We start from the raw sequence: 13,701 nt of genomic DNA on the forward strand, positions 1-13,701 counted from the left end.
ATTACAGAAGCAAAACAAAAGAGGATGTGTCCAGCTTCTTCCACTGGCAAGAGATCATGTTTCAAAAGGGCCTATCCTTGCTTGCATATAGTTCCATGAGCTGGGACTCATTCCCAAGCTCTTATTTCCCCTGCCTTAAATGCAGGAACGGAAAACCTTATTTTGTCGAGAGCAGGGTTACCGCCTCTCATTTTTCTCTCCATTTTGTCACCCCTTTTTCTTTCAAGCTATCTCTCCGCCTCTGCCCAACTGGTCACCTTGACAGTTCACTCTTGATAGATGTTTGACCTGCTCCCTTATGGAAGCCTACCTCTGACTCTTTCAATTTTGGTCCTCTCCCCCCCTTTCCCTCTGGGATTCCCCCTCTGAAACCTACACGAAATCACTCTGTAGGCTTCTAACCCTCAGCTGATACCATACTGGTTTCTTATACAAACCAGATAAGCTGATTAAGTTCAGGCAAAATCCCTTTTCAGATGTTCCGAGTCTTATCATCATGTGAAGGAAGAAATCAGGGCTCATGAGATTTCAGCAAGATCTTGCCAGAAGTCGCCACCACACAATGTAGGTACATGATGCTTTAGCAGGGAGAGGGGTGAGGTGGTGGCATGCTGGCACATCCCATTTCACCTCAAGCAACAAAATGGGAAGATGCTGGGGAATGAACTTGAGACCTCCGGCATGCAAAGTGGCCCCTCTACCTCTGTACTATGGGCTTTCCCATAGACCTTGAGGGTCATCTGATCCAACTGTCCTGTAATGCAGGAATCTCAGCTAAAGCACCCATGACAGATGGCCATCCAATTTCTGCTTAAAAACCGCCCATGAAGGAGAGCACAACCTCCCAAGGGAGTCTGTTCCACTGTCGATCAGCTCTTATTGTCAGAAAGTTCCTCCTGATCTTTAGTCGGAATCTCCTTTCTTGTAACTTGAAGCCATTGGTTCAAGACCTACCCTCCAAAGCAGAAGAAAACAACCTTATTCCGTCCTCCATGTGACAGCCCTTAAGTTTTGAAGATGGCTATCATATATCTTCTCAAGTCTCCTCTTTTCCAGGCTAAACATAACCCAGCTCCTTCAATTGTTCCTCGTAGGGCTTAGTTTCCAGACCCTTGATCATCTTGGTTGCCGTCCTTTGCCCTCAAGCTTGTCAATATCCTTTTTAAATTGTGGCACCCAGAACTGGACACAGTATTCCAGGTTTTGCTTTTGTCTTGGCCACCCATTGCCTGTGCTTCTTGTAGCACTTTGGCTTCAGGCTGGCCTCTTATCTATTGCATAAATGTGACACAGAGTTGAGAATGGTTCAGATAAATATCTTAGTAGAGTTCAGGTTTGTTCCCCACCCCCAACACCCCAAGGTCACAGAATATGGCTCTGAATCTGGAGCAAATGTGTGGCACATTCCAGCACTTTCTTTCCTTGTGAACAACTCGAATTTTACTATTTGTAACAGAAGGAGGGAAACGAAAAGGTGCAATGCCTATTTCTTTTTAGTGCCCATTAAAAACCGCAGCTATGCTAACAACAGTAGTAAAAGATTCCCTACAGCTCCTTGGCTTGGGCAAATTCCTGTGAAGGTTGATAAAAGGGGTCGTTCCCCCCCCCCAGCCTTTTTAGCCCCCAAGGAACATTAAGCGATCTGAAGAGTACTGTTCATCCATTCTTAAAACACATGTGAACACTGTTAAGAATAGCTTTAAAAATGTCCCATGTAAGACAGGCCAGAAAATATCTTCCTTTCAGTGCAGCATACTGGAACAAATAGACTGCGCTCCTTTGCTTGGTTCCACATCTAAGAGGCCTCTCCACAGTTTTGGCAGTCGAGAGGCATTCCAGCTGCCTGGCAAACACAGCCCCCACGTTAAAAAACAAAAATTAGCATGCAGCTTTATAAATCAGACAAGACACAAGTACTCTTTCGGGCAACTCGATATGCGGAAACCCATTATAGTTAAAGGTAAAGGTACCCCTGCCCGTACGGGCCAGTCTTGACAGACTCTGGGGTTGTGCGCCCATCTCACTTAAGAGGCCAGGGGCCAGCGCTGTCCGGAGACACTTCCGGGTCACGTGGCCAGCGTGACATCGCTGCTCTGGCGAGCCAGAGCCGCACACGGAAACGCCGTTTACCTTCCCGCTGGTAAGCGGTCCCTATTTATCTACTTGCACCCGGAGGTGCTTTCGAACTGCTAGGTTGGCAGGCGCTGGGACCGAGCAGCGGGAGCGCACCCCGCCGCAGGGATTCGAACCGCCGACCTTTCGATCGGCAAGTCCTAGGCGCTGAGGCTTTAGCCCACAGCGCCACCTGCGTCCCCATTATAGTTAGTTGTACACAAATAACTCCACCTAATACTCCCCTCTCCAGACCTCTCAGCATCGAGTGCTTTCAGGATTGTACCTCCCTTGGAGAAAAATTATTTATCTGTTTTTCCTAATCCCCCAAACCTCTTAGGCTCTCGAGGATCTTGAATGGACTGCGCGTGCCCTCGGCCTCTCCACAGCTGGGGAGGGGCAGGGCCCATCTTGTCACACACACCACCACCCCAGAGTGGCACCCAGGGAGAGCCACCCCCTCTGCCCCCCACTTTGTTCGCCCCTACCACTCCCAATGAATTTCTGGGCGCTACAGTTTGTTAAGGGTGCTGGGAATTGTAGCTCTAGAACGGGTAAAATACGTTTCCCAGGATTATTTGGGAGGGGCAACGTGCTTTACGAAAGAAGCACTAAGAGTAGAAGTCTTGATCAAAAGTATGTCCCACTCACTCTCAGGTAATCCTCAACATGTTTACTCAAAAGTAAGTTCCGCTCGAAACAGTGGAACTTACTTATGATAGCACTACAATATGGCTACCCCTCTGGAAATAGTCCCCATGAGATCATTGCCCCAATTTTGCCCCAAAACCCTGAATCTAGGAACTGTAAGGAAGAAAGTTACCTATTCCACAAATATATTCCATGTTAGTCAACCAAAGTCCCAACTAAATGTCACACACAGATACATGTATTTAACGCATCTCCACAGCTACTGTTTGTAAAACGTATACTCAAATTGTACCACTCTGTGGAGGGTAGCAATGGAGTCTGCAGGGAAGCACTTTTCACAATGTTATCACTTATTACATCGCCATGACTTGAATTTTTGAACTGCCCATTTCCCTCCTATAACTCCCCCTTTTGCAGTCTGGCTACCCATTAAAAGAAGAAAGAATTCCTGTGCTGAAAAGAAGCTTTTGGTTAGGGAAACGTCTGAGAGGATTAGAGGATAAGGCAGGCTCCTCACAATATATCAGAACTTAATACAGTATATACAGGCAACAATGCTATCATTACCAGAAACATCACCTTAGCTCTCAAAATGAAAAGCACAAAAATGAAAACAAAACAACTAGTAGGTCTTAATACCACCAGGCTTTACCGATAAGTGAGCTTTACAATATCACTTAAAAGACGGGCAGGGAAGTACACAATCTTTAAGGTCAGTCCGTAACCCTGGAGTCACAACTGAAAAGGCCTAATCCTCAGTTCAGATGGTTTCCAATTCCTGTCCTCTAGGACACTGGCCGTGTCCCTTGATGATGACCTCAACCAATAAGTTCAGGTTCATATGAGGAGAAGTGCTCTCTGAAGTACGGTTCAGTGTTAAATCATTGAACCAACCAAGGTAAAAACAGTAGCCCTAGCATGAAAACTATGGTGAGCAAGTATCTAGTGTCAAGTACATCACACAGAGCTCAGCAACAGTGCATCAAAAGCTTTTCTTCACCAACACTCACCCTTGTCCGTGGAGGAGGAATCGCTCGCAGACACCAGTGCCAGAATAAAAAGCAAGAGACGAAGATCCATGCCTCTGGATTCTACAACTGTGAAAAGAGACAATAATGTCAAGCTCATTACATTAACCACTTGTAAGATGTAAAATTCTGTTTCACCCGTCTCCTAGTTTATTGGGTGGCTGGATGGAGTTGAGGAGGAGATTATAATAAACGTTATTGCCTTGTAAAATATTACTGCCTATTATACACTGTACAAGACCGTAAATCCCACTCTTGGAGGGAGGCTACTGGGCCAGGAATTACTGCAGGCAATGAACAATTTCCATGAGCTATATCGGTTTAATAATGGTATAACCATCAACAAAGAAGTCCAGGGATTGTAGCTGGGTGAAGATGGACCCAATTCCATTAGTGATCCATCTGACCTACCCATATAACTATTGTTTCCTGGCAAGGGGTGGGAGGGGAGTATTAAACCAGTACAGATATGTGGCGTCAGTCTAGACAATTTCAGAGAATAAGAATAGAGTGGACATGATCCAGCAAAAATTAAACACTTTTATGTCCTGCTGGTTTCAGAGAGAACACCCAGCATTTCCTGGTGAAATCAATGGACTTTAGCAATGTTTTAATTCATCTTACAATTTATTTATGTATAAGCATTTATATACCACGTAATACTTTATTTTTAAAAAATCACTTAGTGTACAACATAGTAATAATAAACAACAACATTAAAACGGAATATAATGCCCGTGAAAAAAGGTCAGCAAAGAACCATATAAAAACAAGGTGAATGCAACCGTTACAGTCCCTTTGCAGAGCTTTCCACAGATGGGGTGACACTGCAGAGAAGGCTCTGTCCCTCCTTGCCATTTAAGAAACTCCTCATGGCAATGAGACTTGGAGGAAAAACCTTCCCTGAAGCTCTTAAGACACAGGCAGATTAGGATAGGGAGAGGCAGTCCTTCAGGTATTTTGGTCCCAACCCATTTAAGTTCCACCACCTTGAATTGGGCTTGGGAGCTGAACGGGCAGTCAAGCTAGATCTTTCAGAATCAGTATTATGTGATCCTATCTGGCTTTACTGTTTTGGCAGCTATGGTCTGCATTAGCTGAAGCTTCCAAATTGCCTTCAAGGGCAGTCACACGGAGAATGCACGGCAACCGTCGATCCAGAAAGTTTCCAGAGTGTACAGTGAAACTGACGAATGAGCATAAAGTCATAAGCTATTCCAAATAAAGTCATGAATAATGTTTGTGGGTATCCATTATTATATAGTGTAAAAGAAGAGCTAAGAACTTATATCATTTTGCACTTTTTTCCCTAGAGAAAAGACGTTTGTGCTGTCCTTTGCAAATATATTTATGCATTCTCCCCAAACAACTCATGGCAAGACTTGCAACAGCAAAAAAGAAAATAGAAGAAAGCGCGTCTCAGTTCTTGCCCTTGAAAAATGAAATGCACACAGATTTCCACATAATGGGACCGATTTTGAAGGCTTTCCCTTGCCCAATGGAAACGAGACAGAACTCTTTGCCAGCTGGAAGGAATTAAATCCCTCCACAAACTTCCACAGTTGCAAAAGCCCTCAGGCCTCACAGCTATTCCTCTCCCACAGCTGACAGCAGAGGCCAATGGTAAGTGGCTAAATGCCAGCAATGTCAGAATTCTCCTCATTAGATCAAGCTCCGCTATGCTTAAAACAGATGGACAAAACTTTTTTCCTGTTCTTTTTTTGCATTCAAAATCAAATTGCTCTGGACCTCGCTGCATATACTGAATTCCTGGCTAGCTTTTAGACAGCGATTATGGTCACATAATGGATAACTTCTAAAACGAGGAGTACATACTGACCCAATTTAGCCTTCCCTACCCTGGTGGCTTCCAGATGTGGCTGAACTACAAGTCCCATCATCCCTTGAGCGCTGACTATGCTGGCTGCAGCTGATGGGAAGTTGTAGTCCATAATATCTGGAGGGCACCAGGTTAGGAAAAGCTGGTCCATTTCAACAGCATAGCCAAAGCATGGCTTGGCCATTAGGAATGTGCTGCAAGTCATCTCCCTTTCCTCCTCAAACATACAAAGATTCCTTTTTTAAAAGCAAATGCAGTTTGTCAAGAATCTCATCATAGGGACACATTTCTGCATAGCCTTTATACATGCATATGTTTTGAGAGCAAAGCAAGGATGAGACAAAGGAACATGAAGGGAGGTTTATAGTTACCGATGGACTAAGGAACCTGCTTCATGGTGCATTAAAACAGAGCAAATGGATGATAAATGGACCCCTCCAAACAGTGGCAGTGGGGGTTTGTGGTATGTTCTGCAAGATGTCTTTAACACAGTAATAGTGGATTGATACCAGACCATCCATACATCATCCGCACATCTATGAGTTGTTCTGCAATGCTTTCCCCAACTTTAAGCATAATAGCCATCTGAAGCGGTGTTCTTGCTTTATAGTGCAACTAACACAGGACCAAAAACCCACACCCTCAAATATTTGTGATATGCAAAATTCCAGGATTAGCAACAAAGCAACATGCCTGCCCCCAAACTTTTGCAGGCACAAGCAGTATTGAAAGTGGGCACAATATAAACGGTGCCCTGAGGAGCCTCAGTGCTGAGCTGGAGTCTCATGTGCACATTTAGAGACACACAAGTCTTCAATAAGAAAGGGTGTTGGCAGTAGAAAACAGAGCAATGCAAGTAAGAAGGGGCAGGATGAATGCAGATGGCGATCGGATCGGGCCCGTTGTAGCTACACAGTGCTGTGGAAATGCTACTTACTCATCAGATTCAAGGCATGCAAAATAATAATAATAATGAAATAACTGGAATAACTATTTTAATGAACTTTTTTTATAGGAAAGACAGAAGATCATGTGATGAAACAGGACATTTCCGGGTGGAAATTTCTGTGCCCCTCCACCTCTTTTGTCCTATGCCTTTGTAGGGTGGTATACTTGCCACATAAGCTACACCTGCTGAAATTACCTATTCTGAACAACTATCCAAGGTGCAGTTTCCTCCAGTGGCACAAAGGGTCAGCGCATCTGGCTGTTAACCAGAGGGTTGGTGGTTTGAGCCCATCCAGGGATGGCTGTGGGGAGGTTCCTAATTGCGGGGGGGGGGGGGGTTGGACTAGATGCCGCTCAGGATCCCTTCTAACTCTGCAATTCTATGTTTTTATTAAGGTGCCCAGTCCTATTTTGCCCTCGCCACCCCTGTTGCAGCATGAGGACAAACGGTTAAATAAAACCTCCCCCCCCCCCAATTCTGATCCAGGCTCTCCCTAGGTTGATCATGTGAAAAAGAGGTCAAGGCTCATGCATCTTTAAAAGCTATGTAAAAAAAGGCAATTTTAACAGGTATAGTTTGCAGTGCTGGAACACTGGATTTCAAGGGTGCTTCCAGATCATCAGTATTTAGTGGGAAAGATTCAAGCACATGCCAGGAAAGTTAAGTTTGCACAGATGAAGCAGATTAAAGGGCTCTGTTGCCCTAATGCAACAAATCCACTTGAAAAGAAAAGAAATCGACTTTTTCCAGTTAAGAGAGCGATGGGGAAATGCACTGAAAGTGTGGGGTGAGCCGATGAACATTCCACAAGCAAATCAGGAGGAATGCCTATTGCGGTATGACCTCCCCGCAAACAAATTGGAACAAATAATCAGCGAAGACCAACTATAATCCAACCTCCACATAAGTTCTGTGCAAGCAGAGGAATGCGCAATAAGCAGGTTGTTTGGAGGAGATGCGAGTCTTAATGCAATGGGTGACTTTTATGGTGTTCCCTACAAACTATCCATAATAGCTTCTGAATTATCAAATGGGTTCTGCTGAACATAACTTTAGGAAAAATAAAAATAAATTAAGGCTGCAGTTCTATTGGGAGCAATCCCAACAGAACTCAGTAGAACTTACTTCTGAGTCAGTCCACACGCTCAGGAATGTAGTGCAAGATATCTCCTGAGTTTCAGCGGCTGCAATTGCAGCCAAAGTGCTCTTTTTATTCAGTGAGGCAGAAAGGGGGCAAATTTGAGATTACTCGAGTGGCAAAGATCAGTACATTAGCAAGCCAATCACACGGTTATTTTTAGAGAATCTATGGGATGCCTCTCATGATACCGTTTCAAAGAACAGTGGCACCAACCTCGCTGCATTATAAATAGGATGACCCCTTTTTTGAGCAGACTGAAAGACGGCCAGATGCTTAGGTCACCTAACATCATGACCCCCCCCCCAATCTGCAGAAAGCTCACAGCACAGCACTACCAAGCTGGACTCTAATTCCAGAGGTAAGCCTGGCCAGGACGATGAACAGCCTTTGGAGGAATTTTTAGAATCAGCAGGCGTTAAGCACTCATTCCTTCCTGCTCACGAACTTTCTTCTACAATGGCCCCCTACCGACAGCCACACATTCGTGATCTCAGCAGACCTGGGTCTGCCAAGACAACATGAAGTTCCATTCTAGGGTGCTTCTAGACCGTTGCCATTTTTGGACGGGACTCAATCGCCTACAAGCAAATTCGGGTGGTGCAATTACAGCTGATTTAGTGTTCTTGTGCAACAAACCCACTCTCTCTCCTCACCCTCACCCCCAAAATTGGATTTTCTGCACTAAGAAAAGTGAGGAAGAAATGCACTGGAAAGTGTTGATTAACATTTGCTTGGTACAACACTGTCAAACCACAGTAACTTGGAGCTGGGCTTTTAAAGTGTGGCTTTCCCTGTACTGTGGAACAACATTCCTGTCGAAATACGACAGGCTCTCAAACAAACAATTGAGGACATTTTTTTTTTTGACCCGACTTCCCAGCTGGACGCAGGGGTCTCTGCCAGGGGTGTCTACTTTGTACAGATTTAAAATGTATCTGTTGCTATTTTCCGTGCTGTTTTTATTGCATTACGTACATCGTCTTGAGACATGTGTGTCTCAAGGCATGTGATTAATTGATCGACCTCTCTGCAAACAAATCAGGATAAATGCTCAATAAACAGGTTGTCTGGAAGCAACTTGAGGCACTGTGCTACACTTCTTGAAAGCTTAACAGTTCCTTGTACCTCACTAGGGAATTGGTAGAATCCTTGGAATAAGCCACGCAAGTCATTGTTTTGATTTTAAAACAACACCCCATCTTCTTTTCTTTGCCTGACCCATCTGGTACTTTTTCTGGTTTGCAATTCTGTTTAAAGGTGTAGGAACCCTGGTCCTCTTTTGTATTTGGCCAGCGCACTGTATTTTATGCTACCTCCGTTTTAGGAAAGGCTCATTTTTAAAGGGGAAAATTGGCCTGCGTGTTAAAAGGATCTACATAATAAAACAAGGAATGGGCTCCAGAATATTATTATTTTTCTCCGGGAGAGGCTGCAGAGATCCTTGGGCCTGTCAGGGAAAGGGTTTATTTACACCCTAGGCGTGTCTGAGTACTGGCTGGGCCAAAGCAGCTCAGCTGTGCCTGGGACTGGCGCCGTGCCTGGGCTGGACTCCAGCCAGGGGCACAGCTAAAGCCCGAAGAAGCAAAGCTTGAAGTCTCACTTAAGACGCACAATCTCGGTGCAGGGCTGCCAACCCCCGAAATAAAGAAATGAAAATGCCAGTGCCCAGGCAAAAGCTGGAGTGGAGCCTACTGGAAATGATTTGTCCATATGAGGCAAGGATGAGGATCATCATCATCACCATCATCCCAGAGAGCCACCTTCCTTTATGGAGAAGGCTTCCAGGTGCCATTTGTGGTGGGCAGGACCAGAGACAATAGTGGGTGGAGCAATGGATGAGACTTGTATCTTCAAGGACACATTCCAGCCAGGCAAAAGCCCCCCACGAGGGTACAGAGCATAGTTGTCAACTTTTCCCTTTTCTTGCGAGGAATCCTATTCAGAATAAGGGAATTTCCCTTTTAAAAAAGGGAAATGTTGACAGCTATGGTACAGAGTTAGTGCCGCAGCTGACCAAAGCCAGCTAATAGGTTTGGCTCCAGGTTCCTCTTTGCTGCAGACCCTCTTTTCCTTCTCACTCAAAACAGCGCTAGGACCATCTTGGGAGAGAGAGCTGCCCACCCAAGAATGATCCTGCCAGGCTCCTCCTAGTTGCTGCCATTGCTTGCCAATCAACCAGCCAGTACTCCCCCCCCCCTTTCTGGCAGGGTCCTGTTTGGCCTTGAGCAAAGGCTGAAGGCTCAACAACCTTGGTTTTGCACACTGACTCACTCCTGCACTAGTTAAAGCCCAGGGTTAGCTCTCTTCAAGACCTTTCCTCCCGCAATATGAACCATAACTAGAGGTCCACCAGAAATTCTTCCTTGCCTGTCTTTTGGTTGTCTCTGGGCTCTCACACAGGAGGAGCAGCAGAGCTGCAGGAGGAGGGGATAATGTTCTCTGGCAGGGAACATCAATGGCTGTTCCTACTGGGGCATTTCTAAAGAACCTCTTTGCCTCTTGTGGGAGCGCATGGGTCCTTCACATCAGATGCTATGGTGACCAATTGCCCATCCCTAGTGAAGACTGATGAGTGAGTAGTTCTGTCTTCAGGCAGAGATAAGGATGAGGCACGCCTTTGGTCCCTTACTATTAAATAACTCTACATCATCATAAACTTTTACTGCAGTAGCCTAAAACATCTAATACATTCAACAGTCACTAAATATACTGTAAAACCACATCCAGATCTACTAATATTCTTCGTTGCATAGAATAAAGGGCAGATCTCATATAAAATGTACAAATTAAATCCACAAATCCCCTTTGCAATTTACTGCCAGTTATTTTGCCCTAATTTCCTAGCTGCCAAGGCATGGAGAGCTATTTTCTAAGTTACAAAGTCATCGGCATCACTCAGCAGCCATTTCAACCTCTCCCAGCTTTGGTTAAATTGATTTCCTTCATGAACAGAGGTTTTATAAATTGATTTCTTCCTTCTGTATGTAGTGGACATTGCATGTGTCTTTTACATAGGGTTGCTCATACCTCATAGGGTATTTTAAACGCTAAAACAGCAAACTCCATTGGTTAGTGCTGACAGGACTGTAAACAAAACAGGATACAAAAAGGGGGCATCATCAGGCTTGAGGTTTGCCCAAACACCAGTTCAGGTGGGAACAGGGTCTTCTCATGCCCAGTGACACTTCTATTCCACAAGGCAGAACTGCTCCTACTAGTAAGTGGTTCACATTGATTTCCCCCTCCTGACAAAGCATTCAGTCGTTCACACAATGCAATTTCAAATGAAAGACTGGGCATGGAGAAAGAGAAGACTTTCATTAGTTCTGGATGAGAGCTAAGTGTTCTGTTGCTTTTTCCTTCTATTTATAGATTCTATTCATAGATTTTGGGAGCTGGCCAAACCCCATACGCCTAGTGTTGATACTGAGATATATGACAACTCTGCCCCCATCTATATCACTCTTAATCACTGGATTACTTACTAATTACCCTTGATAGTCAACTGCAGTCCTCTTTCTTTCTTTCTTTCTTTCTTTCTTTTTTTACATGAGTGATCTTGTGCACTACAGCTGATGACCAAGCAAGTCAGGTGGTGTTTAACCAATCCAGAAGCATTTGCCCACATTGGGCAGACAATTCCTGCATTGCAGGGGGTTGAACTAGATGACCCTCGGGATCCCTTCCAACTCTATGAAACTTCTGTGTCTTATTTCTGCACACAAGTATCTTAAGGAATCCCCAAAGAGCTTTTTAAAGCCCTTTGATGGGTTGTTGGAATAGCTCAGTCAGTAGAGCACGAGACTCTTAATCTCAGGGCTGTGGGTTTGAGCCCCATTTCAGAAGCGGCACTAAACAACCCTACAGGGTCCCTTCTAATTCTACAATTCTATGGTTCTATTCTATGATGATCAGGGACACGGGTGGCGCTGTGGGTTAAACCACAGAGCCTAGGACTTGCTGATCAGAAGGTTGGCGGTTCGAATCCCCGTGACGGGGTGAGCTCCCGTTGCTCGGTCCCTGCTCCTGCCAACCTAGCAGTTCGAAAGCACGTAGCAAGTTTACCTTCCCTCCGGTGGGAAGGTAAACGGCGTTTCCGTGTGCTGCTCTGGTTCGCCAGAAGCGGCTTAGTCATGCTGGCCCCATGACCAGGAAGCTGTACGCCGGCTCCCTTGGCCAATAAAGCGAGATGAGCGGCACAACCCCAGAGTCGGTCACAACTGGACCTAATGGTCAGGGGTCCCTTTACCCTTTACCTATTCTATGATGGCTTTAAAAAAAGGATTCAACGAATTCAAAGGGGGAATAGATCTCTTAGAGGCTATTTGGTATGATAGATAAATGAACCTCCATAGTCAGAAGCAGTTTACCTCTTGAGTACTAGATACTGGAGACAAACACCAGGCAGCTCTCACCTTAATGTCCAGCTTGCATATGTGCCCAGAAGCATCAGCTTGGCTGCTTCAAAAAACCAAAACAAAACCCAAGCCTAGAATTCTGGATGTGACGGAACTTTGCTCCAAGCCAGCAAGGGAATTCTTGTTTTCTTTTGCACTCTCTGTTGTTCTCCAGCGAGTCTCAAGCGGGACGGGAAGCCGCCTCCAATACAAATAAGGACCATAAGGAATCCTTGCCACCTACGGGAGGGCCACTGAAATGGGCGCACGCAACAGCAACAGTTTCTGTGAAGCAAGAAATTCTCACCCTGCCACTTCAATGACCTTTCAAGTACGTAGTTTATTGAACACAGCCTGCAATCAGAGCCTCGCTTTCCAGGAAGAACCAGGCACTGCAGATGTCAGCTTCAATAACAGCCCCAGCTGAACCTCACATGATCTGATAACATTCTGTCACTACCAGAAGCTGCTGCGATGGAGCTAGGTAGCTTTTGTGAAACCCGATAAGGAAACACACCATGGAGGAGCTATCAAATACTTCTTCGGAGGATGAGATGATACGGGCAACAAGGAGACCTTTTCTCCTTTCAGCTGAGCCACACACACAAAGGCCTCAAGTGAAAAGCCATATTTCTTCGTGTACAGGTTGCCTTTTCTATATCTGTTCCGTCCCCCCAATTATATACTATTAAACTCCTCAGTGGCCTCTTCCTCAGACTCACAGGGACCTCCTGCTTTACATATTGTGTGTTGTCAGCAACCACTCTAGGGAATCACAATTTGAGTGGGTGAAGAAGAGGTGCAGAGCATGATCTGAAGTAGCTGAAAGTGTTAAAGGCGCCCAGACCAGTTTAGCTGGAATGCCTTACAAGCCGTCGAAGAGCCAAGCCAGGCTTGCATGCACTGAACAATTAAAGGTGTACAGTAGACCCACCACTTTGGCGAGGGTTTGGTTCTGGGGGTCCACGCACAAAGGTGAAAATTGTGCAAAGTCAGGAGCCCCCTGAATTGCCATCCTGCGAGGCGGAGGGCTTGCTTACCGGGGTCTGGGAAAACTACAGTGGTGCCTCAGGTTAAGTACTTAATTCATTCCAGAGGTCCGTTCTTAACCTGAAACTGTTCTTAACCTAAAGCACCACTTTAGCTAATGGGGCCTCCTGCTGCCGCCAGAGCCCAATTTCTGTTCTTATCCTGAAGCAAAGTTCTTAACCTGAAGCACTATTTCTGGGTTAGTGGAGTCTGTAACCTGAAGCGTATTTAAACTGAAGCGTATGTAACCTGAGGTACCACTCTACGAAGATGGCATAGAAATACGGTTAGTAAACAAATGAAAACTCTGCCAAAAAACGGAGCAGCTTTTTCAGCATAATTGCCGACACTAGATTTATAACAATCCCGTTTTAAGAGCTTCCCAGTGCCTGTGTTTTGCTTTACTAATAAATACACATTGCTGTAGAAAAGAGCAGCGAAAATGATCAACAGTAAGGAGCGACTCCCCTTTGAGGAAAGCTTGCACTACTTGGGACTTTTTAGTTTAGAGAAAAGGAAAGTACCATGCATGGGATGAAGAAAATGGACAGGGA

General features: G+C 45.2%; 1 protein-coding gene across 4 annotated transcripts in view; it reads right to left on the reverse strand.

Annotated features, from left to right (window-relative positions):
- Window positions 1–13,701, reverse strand: part of GHR (growth hormone receptor) — a 105,406-nt gene that overhangs the window by 53,938 nt on the left and 37,767 nt on the right. For 3 of the 4 annotated variants that reach the window (XR_013843352.1, XM_079994885.1, XM_079994883.1), the window contains exon 2: window positions 3,774–3,860. Coding sequence is in view for 3 of the 4 variants with exons in the window: in XM_079994885.1 (XP_079851011.1) it covers window positions 3,774–3,843 (70 nt within the window). In the remaining variant the exon portion in view is untranslated. Of the gene's footprint in view, window positions 1–3,773; window positions 3,861–12,136; window positions 12,373–13,701 lie in introns of those variants that run through there. The other variant, XM_079994884.1, reaches the window with a different exon arrangement.

The sequence above is a fragment of the Podarcis cretensis genome (assembly GCF_951804945.1).
Source record: "Podarcis cretensis genome assembly, chromosome: 11".
NCBI lineage: Eukaryota > Metazoa > Chordata > Lepidosauria > Squamata > Lacertidae > Podarcis > Podarcis cretensis.